The sequence below is a fragment of the Xenopus tropicalis genome, chromosome 1 (genome assembly GCF_000004195.4).
Source record: "Xenopus tropicalis strain Nigerian chromosome 1, UCB_Xtro_10.0, whole genome shotgun sequence".
Lineage (NCBI taxonomy): Eukaryota > Metazoa > Chordata > Amphibia > Anura > Pipidae > Xenopus > Xenopus tropicalis.
This window is the reverse complement of record NC_030677.2, coordinates 63950170-63976780: the sequence shown is the minus strand read 5'-3', so window position 1 is coordinate 63976780 and position 26611 is coordinate 63950170. Positions and strand designations below refer to the sequence as shown.

General features: G+C 38.5%; 2 protein-coding genes across 6 annotated transcripts in view; one reads left to right on the top strand and one right to left on the bottom strand.

Annotated features, from left to right (window-relative positions):
- Window positions 1-2460, bottom strand: part of sclt1 (sodium channel and clathrin linker 1) — a 69997-nt gene extending 67537 nt beyond the window's left edge. For both annotated transcript variants that reach the window (NM_001199930.1, NM_001199932.1), the window contains 1 exon segment: window positions 2377-2460. The gene's annotated coding sequence lies outside the window, so the exon portion shown is untranslated.
- Window positions 2461-2496: 36 nt separating this feature from the next.
- On the top strand, window positions 2497-25945 carry c4orf33.1 (chromosome 4 open reading frame 33, gene 1). 4 transcript variants are annotated; one of them, NM_001016362.2, is made up of 6 exons: window positions 2497-2667; window positions 8509-8698; window positions 9978-10038; window positions 20248-20299; window positions 22568-22767; window positions 24179-24454. In NM_001016362.2, exons 2-6 carry the CDS (start codon window positions 8518-8520, stop codon window positions 24267-24269), a joined length of 585 nt encoding a protein of 194 aa, NP_001016362.1. In that variant the 5' UTR covers window positions 2497-2667; window positions 8509-8517; the 3' UTR covers window positions 24270-24454. The 4 variants fall into 4 exon arrangements, with proteins under 4 accessions (NP_001016362.1, XP_017948645.2, XP_031755707.1 ...); XM_018093156.2 differs by having other exon boundaries at window positions 2563-2667; window positions 20248-20314; window positions 24179-25945; XM_031899847.1 differs by lacking the exon at window positions 2497-2667 and adding an exon at window positions 3332-3432 and having other exon boundaries at window positions 20248-20314; window positions 24179-25945.
- The last annotated feature ends 666 nt before the right edge of the window (window positions 25946-26611 follow it).

The following is a 26611-nucleotide window of genomic DNA, read 5'->3' as shown; positions in this document are numbered from 1 at the left end:
ACAGAGAAAGAAAAAACACAAACTCCATTAAGATAGTGCCCTGGTTGGAATCCAGCTTACGACTCCAGCACAGCAAGGCAGCAGTCCTAACCACTGTGCCACTGTGCAGCCTAAAGCGTAAAAGCAAAGTAAGAATGTAATTATCCTAACTGAAATTACAGAAATGAAGGCACGTACAGATGACTGATTCAGGTCTTGTGTGTTGAAGCACATTTGAACAAGCTTTTCACGCAGAGCGTCCAAATATTAAATAGTAACCTTGACCAACCATGTCGAGAAATATTCTTTAGTACATTAGATGTGTCAGATGTGTATCTATTTGTATGGGTATGTAGCACTTGGGTGCTGAGTTTGATTCCGGCCTGGGCACAAAGTTTGTATGTATTTCCTCCGACACACCATAAAACATACAGGAAGAATAACTGGATCCTGATAAAAATTGCCCACTGCGTTGAAAGTGAGCTTAGGCTGTAAACTCTACTGGGGCAGGGATGAATGATGTCAATTCTCTGTAAAGTACTGCAGAATATGTCAGAGCTTTATATAAGTAACAAATAAATAAAATAAACAGATCATATGGCTCCAATGCACATGTACACCGATTAAAATGCACCATAGAACAGCTGGATGCAAAGCTAAGTTACAGCAATTTTCTTCTTAAAACCTTGGCATCAAGCAACCGGAGACTGTTGAGAATCAACAAATAAGTGTTCTAAAATCTATCTTTGTCAGGGTGGTTATGGGAGTCAAATGAAGTAGAGTAGCCTCTCCAAACCTCCCACACAAGGTACAGCGCCCGAGAGTGGAACAGGGCTGGCTCAGAGGAGGAGTGGCAGGAATGCGTGAAAAAAACGTCCTTCAGAGATGTACAGTTCAACGTAAATGCAGAATCAGAAGGCAGAATCGTGGTCAGGCCCGGATGCAAGGTCAAGGACAAGCAGCGATCAATCAGAAGTCAGAGGCAGGCAAAAGGGTCAGCAACAGGCAAAAAATTAAAGGGGAAGGAAAGCCTAAGTCACTTGGGGGTGCTAAAATGTTAAGCACCCCCAAGTGACTTAAATCGCTTACCTCGTACCCCGGGCTGGTGCCCCTAATAAGAGAAAACCGCACCAGCCCGGGGCACCTGGGGCGATGCGCTGCCTCCTACCTGCTTCGTTCAGCAGTCAGACGCATGCGCAGTAGAGTGAAAAAGCCGACTTCTCTGTTAAAGTTTGGCTTTTCACTCTACGGCGCATGCGCGCGCAGCGAAGAAGGAAGGAGGAAGCGCTGAAGGTACCCCGGGATGGTGCTGTTCTCTGCGTACAGGGGCACCAGCCCGGGGTACGGGGTAAGCGATTCAAGTCACTTGGGGGTGCCTAACATTTTTGACTTAGCTTTCCCTTCTCCTTTCAATATATGCTTGGTAATAAGGGATAAATCAGCTTAGATTACACAGCAAGGTAAAGATGGCCTGTGGGCGTTCTTAAAGGCCTACTGCGCATGCGTGTTACTAGCTCCTGATTGGGCCAGGCATCAAGTAATGTTTTTGAAGAAGCAGTGAACTTCATACACACAGTGGTAAAGTGTGCCTATGTCAGACACTAGCTATGTTAAGTGGGTCCATTTTGAAATACTCTATTCCATGTTCCAGTTATCTCCTAATAACAGTGCTATGGTCTACCATAAAAATCACAAAGCACAACCTTATTTAGATATATTTACAAATGTTCGCAACAAGTGTGAAGTTTTCTAGATGAGATTTTCATGTTTATAATTCAGGGTACACGGGTGTAGCTATAGAAAAAAAACTTACCAAGGACTGCTTTGGTGCCCAGGGGGTAAAGTGGCATGCTGACTAAGGGTGAAGACACACTGGCCTACTAGTAGCAGCTACTTTTCCATGGCTATTAAACACCAGAAAATACCCTGCCATAGACAATACTGAGAATTGCCTCTACTAAAACACACAGAGAGACAGGTATCAGTAAATGATCAGCATTGTCTATCTTAGAAGCCATGACAAGTAGCTGCTACAAGTAGCTGTGTGTGTCTTCACCCTTATAGGAAGTCACAATATGCTTATGAAAAATGTCCTATGTGTTCCAATATGTCACTTATAAAGCATTCAGTCAGTCTTATTCTAAGACACTGCTATTAATGCTAGGTACCAATGCTGGAAACATTATGAACACAACTATTTATATCACAGCTGACCAAGCTGCGACCCCCCTTCAAACTGCTGAACAGCAGCAACTCTCAGAGAACACTAGGCTGTGCTGTCAGTAAGCATTTAGAAGGCTGCACGTTAAGGATCTCCGATCAAGGTAAAGAAATTCACAAATAAGAAATAGCTCCACTGCACGTCAGCGAAAGAATCACGTTCAGAGCTTACACTACCTCACGTTACTGACGTCTGTCCCTGCCGCTGCCTCCCGGTTCCATTCAAATCCTCGCCTCCCGCTGCAATGCGTCACTTCCCGCTACTGCAAGGCATTGAAAGAATGGCTGGGTACAAGTCAGGCTTAGGTGTAACCAAGGCAACGGGGACGCCTAATTATAACAACGCCCAGGAGCTGACGAGAAATGGTTGCGTATCTGGAACGCACAGAAACCCGGAAGTACCCGTGTGCAGACGAAACTGAGTGCAGTAAATAGATTTCTACTTGTGGGAAATCTTTAGTGGGAGAGGTGAGTTTGCTGAGTATGGAAACTAAGTATTTTTGGAGTCATTAATAAACTAATGTTATGTAATTTCCTGTATTATTTCAGTTGCACCAATTTTTTGTCTAACTTTTACAGCATTCAATTTTATTTTGCATCATAAAATCTACATGCAAGCAGCAAGAATTATTTGTCCCTATATATTAAGAATTTTTTTTTGAGGCCTGAATATTATTATTATTTATTAAATGTCCTGTAGGATTTCCCAAGAGAAAGGATTGTGGAGAAATGCATTGCTGTTGTTACCAGTATAGGTTGGTAGCTGCTGCTCCTTAACGTTTGGATAAGTTAGTGCAGTGATCCCCAACCAGTGGTTCGTGAGCAGCATGTTGCTCACCAACCCCTTGGATGTTGCTCCCAGCAGCCTCAAAGTTGGGGCTGTTTTTTAATTTCTGGCTTGGGGCAAGTTTTGGTTGAATAAAACAAAGTGTAAAACAAAACAGAGACTTCTATAGGCTGCCAGTTCACATAGGGGCTACCAAATAGCCAATTACAGCTCTTATTTGCACCCCCAGGAACTTTATCCATGCTTGTGTTGCTCCCCAACACTTTTTCCATTTGAATGTGGCTCACGAGTATAATAGGTTGGGGATCCCTGAGTTAGTGGAATACTTTTAGTAACAGTCTGCTCTCATAATGCTACCATGGATCTTATAGGTAAATCTTGGGATGCACCCTAGTCCCTATACACTTAGGTTAGAACTTCACACCGCTGGAATGGGGCACATAACTGTGAGTATTGTAAATCATCTCTTCTAAAATGGTTGTTGGGTACTGGTGGTTCTTAAACAAATAGTACCTATTTATATCAACAGAATATGATATTTAAATCAGCCTATCTACCAGTGCCTCCTCTCTTTAGGCATTCACTTTTGTTGCTACAACCTTCTACTAAAAATCACTCGGTACAGTTCTCTTTCACTACGTTCGCAACCCAGATTTACTATTCATATCCTTACTTTCAAAGAAACTTACGGATGAACTGACTTATTAGCACATTTTTTTTTTTACTATGTTTATGAACTACTACTGACTAAATAATAGGCCCTACAGCAAGATCATTTAGTTCCTAAACTTATGCAGTTTACATAACCTATACAAAATTTCTTGTAACTTCCATATCATGCTATGACAGCGCAGCGCAGGCGCAGAAGGAGAGTAGGGTATAAACTTAGGTCAAACTCCACTGATCTCCAGTGAACTGACCATTAATTATTGAAACTCTTTATATGGACTGCTTATTAGAGCAACATCACATTTATATTGCACACACAAGGGATGTGGCCAAAATTTTTGCACTGTGCGCTTGTGTTTATGGGGGACTCCATATTTATAACTTGTACGGGGCCCCAACATTTCTGATTCTGATGGTGGCCTAGTTCATAGAAGCTGCAGGATTTTAATTGTCCCTCCTCCTTTAGAGAGATTCAAGAGGCTAAATATAATTACTCCACTACGTTATATAATTCCATTTGGTCACTTGAGCCTGTCTATCACAAGGCTAACCTTAACACATACACAACTGGGGACACGTGTTGGAAGTTCCACCACTGAATTTTTGCTCTCACGAGCGTAAATCCTGATGCAAGAGTTTTATTATTTACCAAGTCTTGATAGATTTCAGTAGTGGTTTAAGAAATGTAGTGTAAATGACTTATGTTCTGAACTCAGTGGCGGAGAGGCCTAAGGCTAATGCCAGATGAGGCGTAGGGTGGATATTTTCGGCATGTGGAAAAGCGCTTGCTGAAAATTCCACCCTACGCCTCCTACATGTGCCTGCACCCGAATGAATGAGATATGCTCGGGTGCAGGCACATGTAGCCGATATATGCATAAAAATGCTAGACTTTGCATTATTTCGTGTTTTCATGCTTGTATCAGCTACATGTGCCTGCACCCGAGCGTCTCATTCATTCGGGTGCAGGCCCATGTAGGAGGCGTAGGGCAGAATTTTCAGCAATCGCTTTTCCGCTTGCCGAAAATATCCGCCCTGTGCCTTGTCTGGCATTAGCCTTAATGTTCTTAACTCCAAGAGATAAAATAGCAGTACAATAGTGAAATTAGTGATTGCACAAAGGGAAAATATTCACCTGTGATAAATCTGCTTTACCGTGGGTGACTAATCTCCCAAAAATGCTTTCCTACCAGCAATAATGTGGTTTTTCCCATGCTCGTGGGAAAACATAGTTTGTTTTTTCCAAAGTTGCCCATCGATGAAACTTCAGGGGACTTTGGAAAAATGAAGCAATGTGCAAGTTTTCCCACCAGTGATTTACATTATTGCTAGTGGGAAAGCATTTTTGGGAGAATTGTTGCCTGCGATAGCACGAATTTATCGCAAGCAACAAATCTCCCCATGTGCCATGGCCCTTTTAAGTTCATATCTGTTGACTGAACACCAACAAATAAACTATTTTATGGCAACAAATGTCCTCTGTTTTGATTTTATGACTTATGCCACATGGGCAGATTTTTAACCTGCAGATAAGAGCAAGCCAAGAACCTGCCCCTCCGCTTTAAAAATCTGCAAGTTGTGCCTGCATCTGGAAGCATTGCTTTGGTCCTGGTGCAGGCAGACACAGTGCATTTCAACTCAAAACTGCATACTTAAGCAGGTTTAGGCTGAAATACAGTTTTACCAGTGCAGAGTAATATTACAGTATATTTAAATGCACATAAAACACTTAAATTTATTGGTGTTACTTTTCCTTTATTATTCCATTATTACTGAAATTGGAGTTGAAAGAACAATCTAGCACAAAACAAGAATGGCTTTTGTTTGGTCACAGCATAATCTAATGAAGTCAACATGGCATGTCTGTGTGTAAGACAGATAGAAGTATGAATGATAAAGTGCTAGTAATAAGCATTGTCATTCATTAATACACTTGCATATCTAAGTTTTTGATCAGCAGAGTTCTCATTGGGGAAGTTTTGGTTTAGACCTCTTTTAATTAGCATTATTATTATTAACAAAAATATAGCAGGGCTGTACAAGAGAAAGTGTAAACATCAAACATACAAGTTTCATACAAATACTAATACAGGAGGTAAAGGGACCTTGCCAACTAGATCTTAAAATCTAAAATATAAATATTTGTTTCTGTAGAAGACTGCACTGCATTGCTTTAAGATGTTTTTAATTTAAAGTAGTCCAAATATTAGGAAAGGTATTTTTTCTCCTTATGCAAATTTACAGAATTATTGTCTCATAAACAAACAAAAACATTTGTGATATTGCTGAATTCAAGCACTATAATCCAGCACATCTTGTGCAGTTACTAACACGTTATCTCTTTGCTAGTTATTGTATCAATGGTATGAAGTGACAACCAAAGAAACCGCAGTTATAGATGGCATTGTCTGTTATATGTTCTAGCATTCTGCTTTTCACCATTCATTAAATCCTGTTTTCTGGAAACACCTTGTCAGCATTTATTTGTGAATTTTCACATCAGAACTTACATATATGTATTTAAAATTGCAACCACAAGTGCAATCTCACTAAATGGACATAATTGTTGTGCATATTGGCGCAATGTACCTCCAAATATATAATAATACCATTATGTCCATGCTGCCTCTTCTGATGAACTGCATACAAGAGCACCTGTTGACACAAGGGAAAACTGGAGCTACTGCCACCATAAACTTGGTGGCAAAACCAGGGTTTCCACAAAGATGCGTCAGGGCTTACATGGGCGGGCCAGGGTTGCAAGGACAGGGAACAGTGGTTTTTTTTGTATTTGCCGGTAAATTTGTAATACCAGCCCCTGGCAGATGTTAAACCAATTCGGTAAATTCCTGGCTAGGTAGCCATCCTAGTCGATAGTGTGATGCTAAGCACTGTAAGCATAATGTAATTTTAGTCACATTTGCATTTATTTTGATCCACTGTGTCCCATTGTGGCAGGTGCAAATTACACATATTGCGGGGGGAAAATTCTACATTGTGGGTTAAAAAAACAATGAATTGGGTCCAAAATTGCACTTTTCACACTGCACTTGCATTTAGAAATTACCCCTTTTGCCATATATATTTAAAGTTAAAATGTATTGTTTCTTACTACCTTTTAGTTTTAACTGCATTGTAACTGTGGATAATGAATGTATGTCATATCTCCTTACTTCTCCAGACACCTATATGGGCAATGACAGTGTTTTCACCATCACATTCTCACACTGAAAATCACAGCTGTCAAAACATCTTTCTCCGCCTGAAGCTGCTTCCCATTTATATTGCAGACAATGGCACTGGCAGGCATGGAACACTTGGGAGCACTAAGTTCTCCTGTATTCTAAAATTGTAATTATCACATTAAAGGAGTTGTTTACCTTTAAATTAACTTTTAGTTTGTTATAGAATGAGCAGTCCTTAGCAACTTTTAAATTAGTCTTCAATATTTCATTTTTTTAGTGTTGTTAATGATTTTCCTTCTTCTGACTCGATCCCGCTTTTATATGGGGGTCAGTGACCCCCCCCCCCCCCCACACACACATTCCAAAAAACTGTTCCTCTGTGAGGCTACAATTGTATTGTTATTGTTACTGTTTATTACTTATCTTTCTATTTAGGCCCTCCTCTATTCATATTACAGGCTCTGTTTTAAACCACTGCATTGTTGCTAGGTTAAATAGTACCCTAGCAACCAGATAGCTGCTGAAATTCTGGAGAGCTGCTGCTGAAAATAAAATTCAAAAACCACAAATAATTTGAAATGAAGACCAATTGCAAATTGTCTCAGAATATCAGCATCTACATCTTACTAAAAGTTAATTGAAAGGTGAACAACCCCTTTAACACCATGAACATTATCACATTATCAATTTCAACACATTAATTAGCTGCTCTATGAATAGTTAATATGCCAAAGCAGAATAAGAAAAAAAAAAATAAGTAAAATTACTCTAAACCGCCTCCAGAATTACCTATCTTTGTCCCAGCATTGAAAGTGACCTGGCATCTCAGTTAGAAGTTGATTGTTTCCTTTGCTTCCTTGTGCAGTGTGAAGCCCCGCCCCCACTTCCTGTTCAGGTCTTTCATCAAAAAAAAAAAAAAAACCCTGCTAATGCACACACTGGCTCTTGCTGCCTCCAGGCATGCTCCAAAGGCTCTCCACTTCGACTACAGTAGTCGAAGTAATCTGTGCGAATATTAACACCTACTTGGGGTAGGCGGTACTTAAAGCAAATTGCAGTTTGTGAGCGTTTGGCAACACAACATGGAGTTTGCAGTGGGATTTTTCCAAGTATGTGACAGTCCTAGAGTGATGCATCCTCCAGTTTTCAGGGAAATAGTAATTTTCAGAACAGTAGTTTTCAGAAAAAAATGGTTACGTGCGTATTGCAAGATAAATAACGCAAAGAACATCGCTTCTTAATTATGACTAATGTCCTTTTAGTGAATCGAGTGTTAAGGCGCAAAAAATAAGAAGTGATAACATTTTTAACGCATGCTATAAATAGCGCTCGTTTTATCGACCTTTAGTGAATCGGCCCCTATGTTCTTCTGAGGCCTACCTCTGTCTCATGTTCTCCAGCACCGATGACCCCTTTCAGCAAGTGGGGTCTAAAGAGACCAAGCTCATGGTGACTTCCCATTTTAAAGACTAGGGAAACCTTTACAGTTCGTGGGGGAAGCTGTTTCCCCTCACACATTAAACAGTCCCAGCCCTTGGCTGGATTAACCATGGGGACTGCCTAATTAGTCTTAGATTTTGTCTGTAAACACACATTCATATAACTGTTTTGCTCACTTTGCTCTATGTAACCCAGAAGCTTAGTTAACCTTTGTATCCTGTTTGTTAGAGTTGGAAGATGCATTTTAGAATTGAACATCAGTGGAACAGTCAACCTGTTGCACATGAACCAGTGACAATCTCTCTTAAACCTGGGGACAATGGTCTGCAGATGGATATAAATGCACCCTTTTTTAATGACCCTCCTGCACCACCTGGACCTCCTGGGCAGCCTTTTCCAGGGCTTTGGGACTATGAAGGTTGGTATGATATTAATTGGCACATTACCTATCATTCTGGCCAGTACTTCATACAGTGCTAGATGTAGATTTTGTAGTTTATATTTAAATGTGATGAGCTAGATTATAGTTTGACTGTTAAGTGACTGATATATGACAGTTTAACCTACGGAATACTGAAGGATTTACACAATGTTCAACTAATTTTGTTTGATTATATGCATGTCATAAACATGACTCTTCCAGTTACACTGAGTAGAAGAAACAATAACTTATCTAAAAGCAGTTCCATTGTAAAGTGCTGTTTCTTTCTGAAAGCACAGGATTATGCACAATGACCTGAGATGGCTGTGTACACACCAATATTTTTATTAAAAAAAAATACATTTATTGGTTCAAGAATAAAATATTTATGGTAAAATAGATTTATTTTCAATCTACACTGTGTGATTTAGTAATAACAATCATGACATAATCCCTTTAATGTCCACCAACACATAGGGCCAGATTTATTAACCATCGGTCTTTATTTGCAGAGCAGTCAGTTGCAATTTATCAGTCTCTTTGTTGTAGTGGAAAAATTTGTTGGGAAACGTTGCGCCTTTTAAGTTTTAACGCTACGAAAAAGGCGCGACTTTGCGCGCAAGTGTTAACGCTACGAAAAAATTGCGACTTTGCGCAACTTTCGTAAAGACGCCAAAAAACTCGCGCTTTTACGCAAAAATCGTAAAGACGCCGAAAAACTCGCGTTTTTACGCAAAAATCGTAAAGACGCCGAAAAAAACGCAAAAAATACGAAAAAGTCGCAAAATGTTCATTTCCAATCGGAATTTTTCCAATTCGAAATCGTGTCTTAGTAAATCAGCCCCTATGAGTCAGCTTCCTGCTGATTGGCTCAGATCCACATTCCTAAAGGGGGGGAGTGAGTTCTTAGCATTCTTGAGGGAGGGGGTAGCAGCAGAGAGGAGACTGCAGAAAGCTGCGTGGCACAGGAATTAGAGACACAGAAATCTTTTTTCAGAGAAGTCAGTGCAGCGTTTCTGTGAGTGTATATTTACATAGACCTTTCTGATAAAGCTTACTTAGTTTGTACCTTTCTTTCTCCTTTAACCTTACCATGGAAGTTTCTCTGACACTCAAATATAACCAGACTGTAATATAACCACCTTTCATTGTAAACACATTAATAATAATAATGCTGTTGTATGTTTGCATGTATTTTTTTTACATTTAATATCTCAAACTATATATACCGGTAATATTTAAATCTAAATCTAACTATATCTTACTGATATTTCAGTGGTGGAAGCATTTTTCTTAAACAGTGAAAAGGAACAATACTTAGAAGTCGAGATTTGCCCGTAAGTTGCAAATGTATTAATTTATTTATAATTTATGTGTCCTCTTTTCTGTGTGACTTGACTAATGTACTCTGTGTAAATTCTCTCTTTTGGCTTTATATTTTCTTCTTAGAAACTCTGTGCTGCAATTATACTCTCCTGCAAAAGGAAAAGCAGTCTGTGCCTGAGATATGTGTAGGTGGGATCTGATCAGCTCTTATGCAAGCTGTGCTTTTTTTGTCTAATAGCCTATAGGGTGTTCATTAAAATTCAAACATGGAAATCAAAATTTGATCTCATTGATAACAAAGCTGTTTTACAAATGCTATTAAAATCAGTTGTACTTCTTATAAAGGAATCTTCTGTTCTGTGCTTGGACTGCCTGAAACTATGGAAACTGCAGCCATTTTTGTTTGGCCATACAAATGATAGAAGCTTCGCAGAGAAACAAAGACAGACCAAGCCTAGCATGGAGCAAAATTCCTTCTAAGCTGTACAGCCGGCAGGTGCCAGAAGATCTTTGTGAAAAGCTGTCAGGACTGGGGGGAAGCACTACAAACTAACAGTTATTACAGAAAAGCTGCAGATTTTTCAATACATGTTAATTCATGATATTTTTTTGTGTGGTGAACCCAAAAATTTGTTTTTTGACTTAAGATGCCTGGGCTTGGCCCAGCAGTCTTCTACCTGCATTAATTTTTGTCTATACCTCCCTCTACTTTGTAGACCGATTGTCTTTAGATGCCCTGTAACTTGTTTGGTCTTGCATACAAGACTTACCTAATCTGGACACTCTCAAAGATGGAACTCCAGACCCACAGGTCTTAAAGAATAATGGTGATGTTTATTTCAGGGAGTCTAATGTTTTCGACTTGCCTAATCTAATTTTTTTAAATGCCGGATTGGGTCTGAATTTTTAGCAGGAGATGGTGCTAAATGCTGATCATCTTCCTTCCAACTAGCGGTAGGCAGAAAAGGCACCTGCCTAGGGAGCAATGATGGAGGATTCATTCGCCTACCACTAGTTCTGGGCCCTTTCCCCCCGCCAGCAACGACAACCCCGCTGCCCTGTGTGCGTGCATCGTGTGCACACGGCGTGGGGGGGGAGGCGGGCCAAGCCAACCTGGTTGCCTAGGGCGCCCGGCACTGGTATTAAGTAAATTGATCAATCAGTCTTCCACCTGCTATAATAATTTCTGTCTATACCTCCCTCTACTTTGTAGACTGACAGTTTTATTAATACTAAGCAGCACCACTGGCAAACATTGTACCTATATACAGAGAAGCTTCTGGAAATAGAAATATTTTATCTGCTACAAAAGTGTGGGTATTTTATTTCTGCTGTTTGATACAGATTCTGACAGGATGTTTAATTTGTCCTACATATACTAATCCACAAGGGCATTTCAGCATGTAAATGACAAGCTACATTGCATGTAGCAAGACATTTCAGTGAACACCAGTGACTTTTTGTTTGATGAGTTATAGTGTCACCTTTAATGATAGTTGCATAGGAATGCCATGAGTAAAAACAAGGTAACCAAATATTTATTTTTGTAAGGAATACCAAGGAGGTCATAGTTACATTTCTATATATAATATAAGCCAACCATTTTGTATTATCTGTTCTAAACTGATACTGCACCTGGTATACCTTGTAACAAAAGGTGCCTGAATGTTATACCTAGATACCAGGTGATGACCTAGATAATTTCCCCTTCATATCCCCTTGTGCCAGTGCAACACCTGCTGTAAACCTTGCCTCAGGTGGCACTTTACCATTAATCAGCAAAGGTATTGTGAGGGATAGCGTCTTGGACATAAGAGAGATTGTTATGTACCGTATATACTCGAGTATAAGCCGATCCGAATATAAGCCGAGGTACCTAATTTTACTTAAGAAAACTGGAAAAACTTATTGACTCGAGTATAAGCCTAGGGTGGGAAATGCTACCGCTACTGCTAAGTTTCAATAATCAAATAAATAACAGATAAATAAATAGATAACTTTAGGGAAAGAAAAATGCTACAGCAGCAGACAAAAGCAAGTTTGGGAACGCTAAGGAAGCTGCCATACTAATTACAAGTACTTGGACCCCAGTGTACAAGTCCCACCACAGTACTACAATAGTAGTTACAAGGACAAAATAATTCTTGATGCTGGACTTAATGCAAATTTAATTTTTGTAAATAACAAGTTATTGTACCAATTACTTACTATGGTTCGTTGTGTGCACCCACCCTCTCTCCCTCCACTTGTGTCCGTGCATAAATACCTCCCCCCTACCTCCCTCCACTTGTGTCGGTGCATACATACCTCCCCCCTACCTCCCTCCCTCCACTTGTGTCCCTGTTAGATTGATTTGCCTTATCTGCTTTGAATCCCTTTTTTAAATCCGAGCTGCAGGTGCTTACATGGCTGCTGTTGGCTTCCCCATTCATATAGTTGTTTGTAACTTCCATTCTGTTTAAGGGCAGCACCAATTGAATCACAGGAACACGTTCAAACCCCTACCTCCCTCCCTCCACTTGTGTCCGTCCTGCCGACTCTTGTGTCCGTGCAGGGAACATGTAATGCACTCGCACCCCTACCTCCCTCCCTTGGACACATTTGAAATGTTTATTTACCTGTCCGTGCAGGGAACATGTAACGCGTTCGGACCCCTCCCTCCACTTGTGTCCGTCCTGCTGACTCTTGTGTCCGTGCAGCAGGTAACATGTAACACAATCGTGAGGTGAGTCAGTGTGTGCGTGCGCATGTAACCCTGTTACATGTTCCCTGCACAGACAGGTAAATAAACATTTAAAATGTGTCCGAGGGAGGGAGGTAGGGGTCCGAGCGCGTTACATGTTCCCTGCACGGACACACATCCGTCCCGGGGGGGGGGTGTGCGAGCGCGTTACATGTTACCTGAACGGACTCAAAAGTGGAGGGAGGGAGATGGGGGGAGGTATACTCGAGTATAAGCTGAGGGTTAATTTTTGAGCACATTTTTAGTGCTGAAAAACTCGACTTTTACGTTATATACTTATATTGTAACGTTGCTTAGAATTAGGGTTGCCTTTACTATGTAAAATTGTATATTTTCTTTACAACCTGTTTATCTTGAAATTGCAATAGCAAACTAATTTCATCCTTCCCCAATGAGAATTGTTTAACTCCTAAGATAACCTGCTATTATGTAAATAATGAAACAAATTGGAAAATGAACATCTGAGGTATGGACCTGTTAATATTATCATAGTAACATAGTAAGTTAGGTTGAAAAAAGACATACGTCCATCACGTTCAACCATAATGCCTATATATAACTTGCCTCTAAACAATGCATCAGCCCACACCCACAAATGCACAGATAATACTGGATGTACATTATACAACATTGAGAGTTTCTACTTTTAGCTGGCAAAATATCCTCTGCAATACTTTGAAAGCATGCAGATTCCACCTAAGCGCACCACTAACATTGTTTTTTTTAGTATTCCTCCGTCTTTCTAAGTAGTCCAAACTAATTTTTCTTCTTCTTTATTCTCTCTATCTTGCTCTATTATAACTGCAGTATTACAACAAGAAGTCCTTGTAGTACAGTAGGCAGCCCCTTACATCCTAATGTAGTTCTCCACATATACCACTAAACAACCAAGGCAAGGGCTCCAGCTGGCATTCCCTTCCTTTTAACAATCATTACTTTTTCAGTTATTCCCCTTACTTTAATAAAATTACATAGTGAAAGAGTGATTACTTCATCTAAGGAAGATGCAGCCCCCCCATAAAAGAGTGTGCACATTTTTTTAAAAAAGGACTTTTTACAAAAATTAAGATTGCTTGTGACCTACATTATTACACTCTCCTCCTGCTGATAGGTGTTTTCTACTACATGTGATTTGTAACCATCTTTGCTCATTCCTCCCAACTTGATCCATTTATTGCATACACCACCCACAAAGAAACCTTCCCTCCTGCACCCACACAGTAATACAGCCTTACAGGCTACAACTCTGTATCACCCTTCCATTCCTGCTGTAACTGTTTCAATGCTCTCTCCACCATACGGTTGCTCCAAAAAGCCAAACCTCAGCAAAGAACCTTTTCACTTTGCCCTCTATATTATATATTCTTGTTGCCTCCAACTCTTTTGTAATCTATTCATTTTTCTCTATCCATAAAATAGTTTTAAATATCACATGTAATTGGTTCCATGAATAACTGCATTGCTTTAAGGTCTGCTTTTCACATTTTCCCTATAGTCCTTCTTTGTCTCCATCTTCTTTAATTTCATATGACACTGCTATTATAATTTCCTTTTATAAGCAATAATAGGAATAGAGAAAAATGGGCTGATATTGGCTTATGTTTCATGAGTTATTACTATATCTAATATGTTGGCTGTAATTGCTAGTAAGTATGTACCAGTATGAGTTTTGGGAGGTGGGGCGCAATGCAAATATGCTGCTGAAGCTAGGGGAATAAGACAATATTGTTGTGTGCTGAATATGTAAAGGTATTGGAGTTGGAAGAAATTAAAGCACCCTTGAGTCTTGGCAGTTTGCAAGACTTTAATCACCGCAACAGTAATTGCTTTTGTCATGCTTCAGAGATCATGTGCTGCTGGCATCCCTACAGAACAGTTGGATATTCTGTAGCATAGAGACATAGAATGGAATTAGAGTTAAAAGGAAGGTGATAGTTAAAGGACATTCTTTATGGTTCAGAAATGTTATGTGTATTTCAATATATTTCAACAAAGAAAGCAGCAGAACACATCCTTAATCTCATTAACTGTTTCATGTTATCTTCTTCTGCAAAGCTGCATGCTCCTATTGCTTTAAATTAGCTTTTAGTTCCATAACAAGTCTTTGATTCCCATGCTTCTAACCAAGGTTATCTCAAATTTTTTTAACTGCTTATAGTCTTGAGTCGGCCATATGAGTGTCCGCAGAAAATTTTCCAAGGTGGGGCAAAGTCATCAAGTAAAAGCAACCTGGTTTTTTTTAGACTAAACCTGTATACAACAACTTGTGGCAAGTTTGTTGAAAATTAATACGTAATTGTATAACTAGGGGGGATGTTTAAGTAGAGAGTATTTTACCAAAACAGTTTGGGATAATTATTACAGAAATAAATAATGAGCATATTAGCCCCAGATGAACCAGTATAATTACTAAATAAAATAGATCAAGCACAGTAACCCAAGATGTGCCAGTATAACTGCTATGGGAATTAACAATCTGCATATTAACCCCAGCAAACAAGAATAATCACTAAATAAAATAGATAACAAGCATTTTAACAACAGATGCACCAGTATAACTACTACGGAAAATGGACAGTCTGCATATTAACTCGATAAGTGCCAATATAATTGCTAAAGAAAATGGATAATCTGCATATTAACCCATAGACAAGCCAGTATAACCACTAAATAAAATAGATAATGGGCATTTTAACCCCAGACATGCCAGTATAATTATTATGGAAAATGGATAATCTACATATTAACCCCAGATGTGCCAGTATAATTATTACCTGTCCTCCCTACTTGATTGTGTGGCATTCAAAATTACAGGGGGGGGGCAATTGCCCCTATTTGCAGATGCCCATGGTCTGCCAGGTTTATGGAATTTATCACCTCTGCAAGACCTGAGGCATGCACAAAGTGCAAAAATAGAAACAAATCACCATGTTTTTCACATATAATGTAGCATTTTTCTCCAGGATTCCGGTGTAAGTTTGGGTGCATGCTAGGTAGTGTGCAACACAGCTTGGTAACTATTTACCAATGTGGGATGTAAGTTAGCCTTTGCATTGTGGGTGAGAGTTGTGTAATTTCCAGCATGGTGATGCTTGTGGCAATAAAAATGGCGATTGTGTCACTTGTGTATTTAGGCACAACACACATAGGGAGAACTGGAACAAATGCCTCTGCAAGGCAGGTGTAAAGATGAGCGCTCCCTAGCTTTTGTGCATCATGTACTATATTGCACCTGGCACTTTTAAAAAAGAGATCCCGAATACCCTATTATAAATTATATGTATTTTGCATAGAGCAGATAGAGTCTAGCTTACCAACTCTTATACTAAATTAAACTATTTCAGTTACCCACAGCAATCACTATACACATTGCTTCAATCTCTTGGTAGAATAGAATAATTGTATTCTTTTTTTTTTTTTTTTTAAAGGTAAATTTTTATTTGTTTTACAAAAAATCAAACAAAACAATAAGATAAGACATGAGTATTGCCATACATTTTGTTATAATAAATCAATACAATATATTACAGTGTGTGCATTATTTCACTTCATGTTAAGGTTATCTACTGCTGGTGGCGAGTCGGTGTACTGATATGGTTGGTGTTAGACTATGGTAGAACTATGGGCCCTCGGGGTCTGGGTTGCACCAGACACTCCACACTTTTCCAAACTTGTCCACCGCTCCCCTGGTTTCGTATGTGAGTTTAATGAGTGGGAGGGCATTATCTACAAGCTGCCTCCAGTAGTTCAGTGTAGGCAGATTATTCCCCATCCAGTGCATAATAACTGTCTTTTTTGCGTAGAACATAAGAGTGCGGAATCTAATTCTGGCTGCATTGGTCGATAGGATATCATCAATAACCCCCAGCAGGCAGACTACAGGGTCAACTATTTGAGGGGTGCCCAGTTCTTGAGCCAAAGTGCCCATTACATCCTTCCAAAATCTATTTATAGGGGGGCATGCCCAAATCATATGGATAAAATTGGCTCCTGGGGTATCACATCGGGGGCAATGATCATTCTGTTTCCTGCCTATTTTCAGCAGCTTCAGTGGGGTTATATAGACTTGGTGAAGGGATTTGTATTGTACCAGCCTATCCTTAATTGAAATTAAGTAGTCGTAAGCTGTGTCTATGGCTTCTTCCCATTGGTCTTCTTGTAGATTTGGGATAGCTTGGACCCAAAAGTTGGTAAGTACGGGTAAAAGGTATTGGGAGACTCTCCATTACATTTTTATATAGGTTAGATAACAATTTTTTGGGTGTAGGAGAATATAAGGTATCCTCGAGAGAGGTAGTCATCTTTGTAGGGGAAAGAGAGTGAAACTGGGCCTGGAAGGCGTGACGGAGTTGGAGGTATCTATACAGTTGGATCCGTTGATTGGGTATCCTCTCTTGTAGAGTTTGGAGAGTTAGAAAGTGGCCTTCTGGGAGGAGGTCAGATAGGTTTTTTTATGCCTAACCGGGCCCAGTATATGACATCTGGTAAATCGCAAAAGTGCTGGAGAAATGTAATTTTCCATAAAGGGAGGTATGGTGAGGGGTATGGGAGCGGATGACCCAATAGTTTTAATGCAGCGGTCCATGCTGGGTGTGGGGTTTTGAGAGTATCCGGAAGAATGGCCATATCAGAGACCTGTCTGTAGGGGTAGGTACCCAAGCCTTCCAGTGAATGAAGGATTGATGCTTGAAGGGCCATATTGGGGTTGTATGGGATGGGTGAGAGGCACCAATGTAAATAGTATATCTGTGAGGCCAGGTAGTAAAAGTAAAAATGGGGAAGTCCCAGTCCTCCTTTGTCTATAGGGGATGTTAATCTCTCCCAGGAGATGCGGGGTGGTTTGTTTGCCCAAATAAATGGGTTAATTATTGCATTCAGCTTTTTAAATACACAGCGCGGAATTGTATATGGAGTATTGTGCAGGATGTATAAGAACTTTGGTAGATATATCATTTTCATGATATTAACTCTACCCCACATTGAGAGTGGCAATTTTTCCCAGTTTTTAAGTGCCAGAGAGAGGGAATCCGTTAGTGGATTCAGGTTGAGTTGCCTGAATGTATTGGGGTCGTTATGTATCTGTATCCCCAGGTACTTAAATGTTGTGACCTCCTTTAAGAGTGTGTTTGGTGCAGTCTGTATTACCGGGGTGGGGTCGATGTGGTAAAGTTGGGACTTGTCCCAGTTAACTTTTAACCCCGAGTATTTACCAAATTCCTGGATGACCTCTAATAGGTTAGATAGTGAAGTTCCTGGGTCAGCTAGATATATCAAAATGTCATCCGCAAAGAGTGACACCTTCTCTGTGACAATGGCAAAGTTGAGTCCCTTAATATTGGGGTTATTACGTATGGTGATGGCCAGAGGCTCAATCGCTAGTGCAAAAAGGGTTGGAGAAAGGGGGCATCCCTGTCTGGTTCCTCTGTATAGGGGGAAAGGTGGAGAAACAGTGTTGTTCACCCTAACTCTGGCTACTGGGTGTTTGTAAAGCAGTTTTAGCCACTGAGTGAAGCGGGCCCCCAACCCAAACCTCCCCAGCACCTCCCAAAGGTACTCCCATTCCACCGAGTCGAAGGCTTTTTCTGAGTCTAGAGAGGCTACTGTTCTAGATCCACTGTTAGTATGGGTTATTTGTAGGTTAGTAAATAATCTGCGGAGGTTAAAATCTGTCGCTCTGCCCGGCATGAAGCCTGATTGAATAATTGTATTCTTAGTAGGATTCTAACCAATGTAACCTTACATTTCAAAATGCAATTTAGTATTATGTATATGTCAGTTGAGAAATGTTTGTTAATTATACAACCTAGATTTTATTATAAAAGAACTACATTTTAACGTGGCATACACTATTCAACATCATCAAGAAATTGGGGTGACAAGAATTTAAGAGTTACTTTGCCTGTGCAACAATAAGACTGACTGCATCAGATACCAAGGCACAGTAACCACTAGAACCAATAAGATGCTGGTTTTAATCAGGTAGCCAGTAAATACTACTTTAATGAGAATTTTAACCTGGTTATTTGGGTAAAGCAACATCCACCATCTGGCTTGCATATTTATATTCTGGACAGCAGTCCAATATTTTTTGTTAATTAAAATACTTTCATTTCACAAATTAGGGGAACATTCCAGAAAGAAACTTTTCAGGTCTACCTTGACCTTTTATTAGCTTAATAAAAAGTAACTGCTTCCTGTGGGGCGCTACAGGTTTGTAATTTGGCTTTCAAATAAGTATTGGAGGAAGTCATGGAAAGCCAAGATAATCGCACTCATGAGAGCTTGTAGCACCCAGGACACTTTCTTACCTAAATGAACTATGATTTCTACTATTGCAAACAAACCTTTCTCAGGCACGACTTGTACATTGTAAAAGGCATTAAAAAAAAATGGGTGAAAAATGTTTTGTTCATATGCCAGAAAGAGATAATGGAAACCATCCATGCTTCTATTCTAGCCTTGAGCTTCTCAGTAATGAGTTACAAATGTAGGTCTGGAAAGCAGTGTTTGCTAGAACTATGTATCCTTACATATATATACACCATGAATATATGTAATAATCACTTACCAAGACTCAGTCTTGGGTATTAGGTATGGTACATTATTGAAGAGTAAGTGAGCCAGTATGGCTCATGAGATTAAAACCATTTGACAAGAATGCCATTGCAACTGACTCAGTTGACTGTAATTTCTTAAACAGATGTCATTTGTTTTAGTTGATTCTCTATTTGAATTAGCTGCTTTCTGACGGTGCAATCTTTGAGTTCTCTAATACAGTACTCCAGTTCCCCTTTTGTTTTGGTGGATTACCTTGCCATCTTGTTTGGAAATAAGTAATGGCTGCCGTGATGCCTCGCATTTTTGTGAGCTAAAGTTCACACAGCTTTTAAAAGAATGCTAGCTTAATGAAGGTGCCACAGGCTAACGGTTTTTCTGTGTATTTTTTTTTACTTTTGAAATATAGAAGACTAGACAGGAGGTCAGTTGCACCTTTAGCAGGCAAGTGAAGCAGTTCATTTGGTCAGATCAGTCTACTTGGGTTCCAAAAATGCTCAAGCTATGCCAATATGCTGCTTACCATTTTGTCTACATTCCCTTTCACCCACCACCACCCCTTTATTCACTATTTGAACTGCTAAGTAAATCATTATGCAGGCACATATCCAAATATATACATTTCCCAACCTGAGTAATAGCTTAATGTTAAAAGGAATGTTTTATTTTTATGTTTCTTAATCTGAGAGGTTTTCATTTCTCAAGATTTTTTTTTACTTACTGCCGTGTTAGTAAGGTACATTTCTATGTTATAAAATGAAGTGCAATGTTTCCTGTGGACTATATAGATGTGCAGTTGCTGTGTGCTCTGTATGAATACAATCTTGCCTGCAGTATGCATTGCTTTTCTTAGCAACCCATTTTAGTTACTTGCTCAACAAATGACTGATCTGTATACTGCTGTGCTTTTTTATCTTTCCAGGCACGGGCAGCATTTGGTCTTGCTTCTTTCAAAACGTAGAAATATTTGGAAAGTAAGTGAGGATAAGGTTTGTGAAGAAAACACAAATCCTACTGAGCAGACAAACGAAGATCATAAACAGTAAAATCAACAGAAAATCAGATCTTCAGCCCAGCACGGCTCAACAGAAAATGAGCTAACTGGAGAATCCGCCTCTCTCTCTTTCCTTATCCTTTCATTTTTGGTCTTCCCTTGCCAAGTAACCATTTAATAAAATGGAATCTCTAATGAGTCTTGGCATGTTCTGCACAACCCAGTTGTCAGCTATAAAACAGGAAGGCGGGAGAAGATTAGGCATAATAAAGTTTAGAAACCTTTAGCTTCATCCGTTTTCTACCCTATGAATAATTAGATGTGATTTGCCAAATTTAGAACTCATTTTAAGAGCATGCACTGTGCAGCTTTTGGCTTCATCACAGGATGATTATATTGAATTGATAATTTGAGCACAATGTTAAGTGCATCTGTATCACCTTTAAGTAATGAGAGCCTCGCAGATTTTAAGTCAGAGATGATTTAAAGTTACTGTTGTATCCAAGCAAAGGTAGGATACAAAACCTGTATTTTGACAATTACGTTTTAGAATTCTGAGCATCTATATTTCATATTTGATTTGCATTTTCAGATGCATTATAAGTCTCTGAAGAATATTTATTCTTGGTAAGGGTTCTGTTTTAATGACTGAAGTCTAAAGGGCACATACATGTCTGCAAGTGCAGTTGCGATCCCCAGACCTTTCCTGCACTCAATTACAGTACATGTAAAGCCACTTTAATTAGGGTACAAGGTGCTTGTATTGTGCTTTCATCTGGGCCTTTCAGTTCTTCCAGCCTTTTGTTCTAAATTGTGGGCTACTGCATCTATTGATGCAGGGGAACCCTAGAGCTATCCCTACCCCTGCAGTTCAGTTTTTCCAGAAAAATAGGAAACCCATGTCACTTGCACACCCAACATCATAAATGACTCCAGACAGACTTGAAAAATATTAATGCTTGACACAATTGCGGTAGGCACAGCACAGTTGCAGCAAGAGCATTGCCCCTTTGAAACCACAGTGATGCTGGAATTCTGGGAAAAATGCTGCATTGTCGGTTAAAATGGCAAATGTGTATTTGCAGACATACATGTGTACATGTGTCTTTCCATTTATTTTTCCTAGTTCTCCAATGTATAAATGCTTATATCGAGCTAAAGGCCATGATAAACAGTGAGTGTCAAGGAAAATGCACGTGTTTTTTCTTCTTGAGCAGGAGTTTGAAGTCCCCAGTTTTACTTTTGGTAAACTTAGTTCATAACAAGTTTACAGATATTGGGTTGTACCAATGAGCCTGCCGTAATTCAGATAGAAATATGAGGTGGGGTTCCTGCTAATTTGTATTGAGAGTGAAACTGTCTTTATTCACTGCTTGGAGAGAAACCAGCCCCCCATATTTAAAACCATTAGATCTATAATACATTTAAAAAAAAATATTTATGTAATAAAATGCATTTATGTAAAATTGTTGTATATTTTAAAGAGAAGAATAAATCTATATACAGTATGTCTTTTACTCATAGCCTGAGAGAAAAACATAAATCTATACTAGCATAGGTATTTTTCTATATTAGGCACAATTCAAGAGAAAGAAAATAGAGAGTTCTGTCTCCTAGTTTAAGTATGTATAATTAGATACTGCACATCTTAACTGACAATTGTAAAATGAATGTGCTTTCTTGCGTAAGTTATATAGGCTTTATTTTTATGTGTTAAGTCAAATTTCCTGGGCAATTCAAGGAAACAGGTTGTTCCCTAGACTAGAGATTAGAATACAGTCCTTTCTACTATAGGTTTCTGCTAAAAAGAAATGCACATGCACCTGGAAGAAATATAAGGTATTCAAAGTATGTTAGGTAGAAAGGAGATAAAGGACAAAGTCATGTGGGACTGGGGTTGGGGAGGAGTATAACAGAAAGGGGAGTAGATGAATAAGCAAGTGAAAGGGTTAGTGAAAACACCAATATTTTCAATATTTTATCGATAGATCATTTTAGATACCTATGCCCCCAATACCTGCTAGTACTGCATTACACACAGTTATTTCGGGGGTTTTTGCATAAACAAGAAACATCATATATTTTTTGTTCTAAAGGTCACTGTGAAACAAGTAATATGTACAGCCATAATAAAAGATAAAATATTTGCCCTATAACAATAGTGTTTTTATTTAGATATATATTCTATACTTATGAATATAATGTTGTAGCCTTCATAAACCCCTACATTTTTTTTTAATTTATACAGGAATGTCTTCCTTTGTCTCTACAAGTGTTTAAGACAGATACAAAATGGGAAGGCAGTGTACTTCTTCCATGGGATTATTTTCCTCCTTCAGTAGATCAATTTAATGCCTATGCAATTCATGGCTCAGATTCCAAGAGAACATATGAAGCACTTTATCCTGTGCCTCAAGATGCATTGAAAGAAGGGCAACAGCCTGATTTGTAAGTATTAGCTGCTGAGTTATTGCAGAAATGATGGTGTTAACGTGTATATTGTAGGTCGTGTAAAGGAATGATTTATCCCTCATTAGCACTGTCTTCCTTGAAGGCAACTTTGTACGTGAATAACGTTAATGTTGAGAACTAAAACTTCCGTCACATTTATTTTTAGACATTGGTGAATACCTCTGGCATATCAGGCCGCCATATTATAAAAGGTATTTTATATAAAACATTACTTTAGTACTGTTTTGCAGAAACGATCCAAAGATATCCAAGGTGACAGATAAAACCTACACCTTGAAAAAAAAAAAAAAACCTCAATGACACAGTTATAGGATGTATTATCTGAAATGCTTTGGACCTGAATAAGATAAGGGATTTGAATTTGTCTGTTAAACACCAAGTACAAGCTACTGCTTTATTATTACAGAGACACCAGAAATAACTTTGAAAATTTCAAATTATTTGCTTATAGTAAATTTTAAGGGAGATGGTCTGAATAATGTGTTTCTGGATAATGGATCCCATATTCTTTATGCCCTTAGCAAATATTGCTAGTTTATGTACAAATATAATTATATGTATAAATATAAGGCAACCAGAATTTGATATATACCTTGAAAAAAATAAAATTTTCTATCAAGATTTTTAGGGGTAAAACTTCCCAGATGTCAAGTGCCAGAGAACTAATTGGCACAAAATGAAGCATCTTTGCACTTAGTTACAGAGCACTTGTATTGGATGAGTTCAATGTATGTACACACTTCACACACAGAATAGCCTTAATATAGATAAATAGATGCCAATGTACACAGGGAACTTTGTATCAAAGTTTCTTTTATTGAGTTGACATTTCGGTCCTTAAATTGGGCCATTATCAAGATATATATATATATGTGTGTGTTTGGTGTTAGACCCCCTCCATTATACAACTGCATCAACTGTCTTTAATGTCACACCTCCACTGCTGCTGTCCAGCATTCTCTGTATTTGTAAGGTCAGTTGATGCTGGTTTTAGTTTATGAACAGCTGAAGGACTGCAGGTTGGACATCCCTGCTATGTAGGAACAAATGTGAAACGAGACTTGGGTCTCCGTAACAGTTCTTACTGACTATCTTGCTATGTAAAAACTGTGCAGGCAATATATAACCTTATCATGCAGGACTGACAACATTATTATCTATCATTTGGCATACTTACAATTTTACATTTTTATTTGTAGAATCTGATAATTAGAACTCTAGCATTCCTCTTCCTTTTTCCATTCTAGTGGAAAAATTGTGTAGGGTAGTTCAGTGTCAGGAACTGCCAGATATCACATTTCAGCTACATTTAGTACGAAAGCTAAATTATAGTCCTATGGAAATGGGTATTCCACTTATCAGTGTTATTTCTTTTCTTTGTTTTTAGTCACCGCTTGGAGTACTTCAGACCTTTTAGTTTCTGCACATTGATGGGTAAAAATTGGAAACAGCCTGAGTCCTGCCTCTGGAAAATATAACATGGTGTGAAGATCTATCTTTATGCTTTAAATACCTTCTAATTATTTTAATCAGTTTCATTTCAGATTTACCACGTAGAAATCATTAACAGGCATATAACTATTTCTTTTCTTTTAGCATGTTAAAGCTTTAAACTCAGCCAGCTGTAAAAATAAAATAACACGACTTAGCATATTGTTTTAAATGAGATTTATTTATGTGTAAAACACTCAAATCCTAAATACAGGCAGCATTAAGAGAAATACTATGCAAAGGTAACATAACTGCAAAAATAATAATCAGAGCTATAACATGAATCATCTCTAATACTCTCTCTGGTGAATATATGTAATAATATATTTTGGAATATATTACTGTAATAATAAAACATACATGAAAAGTCAGAATAAAAGCCTGTATATTAAAATGTATGGTAAATTATAAAATACAAAAAATAACTGGTGGAGTTATTTGTAAACACAGCTAAAATTAATTTGCATTAAGGAATTAAAGGAGTTGTTCACCTTCAGATTAACTTCTAGTATAATGAAGTGAAAATTTGAGAAAATTTGCAATTTAACTTAATTTAAGTTTGGTATTTCAGCAGCTATCTGGTTGCTAGGGTCTTATTTTTCCTAGCAACCAGGCAGAGGTTTGAGTGAGAGACTCACTGGTATAGGAGGGGCACTAAACAGGACCATAAGTAATAATAAAAGTAAGCATAAAATTAAAATTGTAAGCTCACAGAGCATTAGTTTTTTTGGCTGCTGGGGTCAGCGACCCTCATTTGAAAACCGAGGTAGAAGAAGAAGGCAAATAACTAAAACTAAAAAAGAATAAATAATGAAAACCAACTGCAAAGTTGCTAGGCACAGGCAAGGCCGTATTTCCTATATAGGCACCTATAGGTTCCTATGCAGCAAATACAAACTTTCCTTTAAAAAAAACTCGCCACTGCCAGATATTTCCCTGGTAAATCTTGCGGTGGTGGAGTGGCATGCTGAGGTCTGGTGCCAAGAGCGGCACCGGGCCAAAATACAGCATTTGGGATGCCTAGAGCGGCACTGGGCCAAATTACAGCATTGGGGGTGCCTAGAGCGGCACCGGCCAAAATACAGCCTTTGGGGTGCCTAGAGCGGCACCGGGCCAAAATACAGCATTGGACATTCTATAACATACCAAAAGATAAAGTAAAGTTGAAACACCTCTTAATTTCGTGAATAGTGTCATCAATCAAAAAGTGCACCAATTTTGGCTTTTTTTACATTTTATTTTTTATGGAGAAAGGCAGAAGTGCAAGCAGACTTTCATAGCAGCGTATGACTTCTTTATTATCTTTTTTTTTTTTTTTCTACCTCCACTTTTCTAAAAGAAAACACATATCAACATTCAGGTTCTTTTAAATGTATTCATAGTAATCATAATCTTGTCAAGTCTTTCTTTTTGGTTTTCTGTTTCAGGTATATATGTTCATTACGCATAATTTCAGAGAAATTTTGTAGCTGACGAAAATGCATATTGATGGCTGTTTAATTTTTAATGTTGCAGAGATGCAGTTGTACATTAAATTCAAATTACATTTATGATATATTGAAAAATAATTTTTTCATGGAATAACACATTTTCATTTTCTGCAATTCTTTTATTTTATCTTAATTAATAAATGATTCGTGTAATTCAAATTTTAGAACATGAAGTCCAAATTCTCTGTGATTTTTATTGCTGTGTTAACATCAAATAATAAAGTATTCCAGATAGGGTGGGTGATATCTCTAGATGCCTAATTAGCACTGTAGAAGTAATTTCAACTACTAAAGCTTCTATATCAGGGCTGCCCAACTTGCATACATTTAGCTGTTGTGGCACTATAACTTTTTGTATATCTTGATGACCTGTCCTTGTGTTTGTAGTTCAACAACTTCTAAAGCACTGTATCTCTGATCTGAATCTTATAACAGAATGATAATTACCATTTTTTCTAGTAAGGACACACTTTGACAAAATAATAACATTCATTTGTGCAGCATGTACTTTTATTTCCCCACACCATATGGTTTCGGTATGTTTACTTTTGACATACTGTCATAAAGAAGTGTTCGGTGTATTTTATCAAACATCAGCAGTATGCTAATACTGTGTATAAACACTTGTATCAGCTCGTAGGACTGGTATTTTAAGCATGTTTTTATGTAGCTCTGGGGAATGGCACATTGTAGAAGAAATTGTTTTTCTTTCTAGGGAGATCTCTAAATCTGTCTTGTAGTTACAGACTACAGTTACAAGACACCTCAAGTGTAGTTTTCTCACTATTAGGGCAGGTGCACATTTTAGGTGCTTTGCCATAATTTTAGTAGAACAGGAC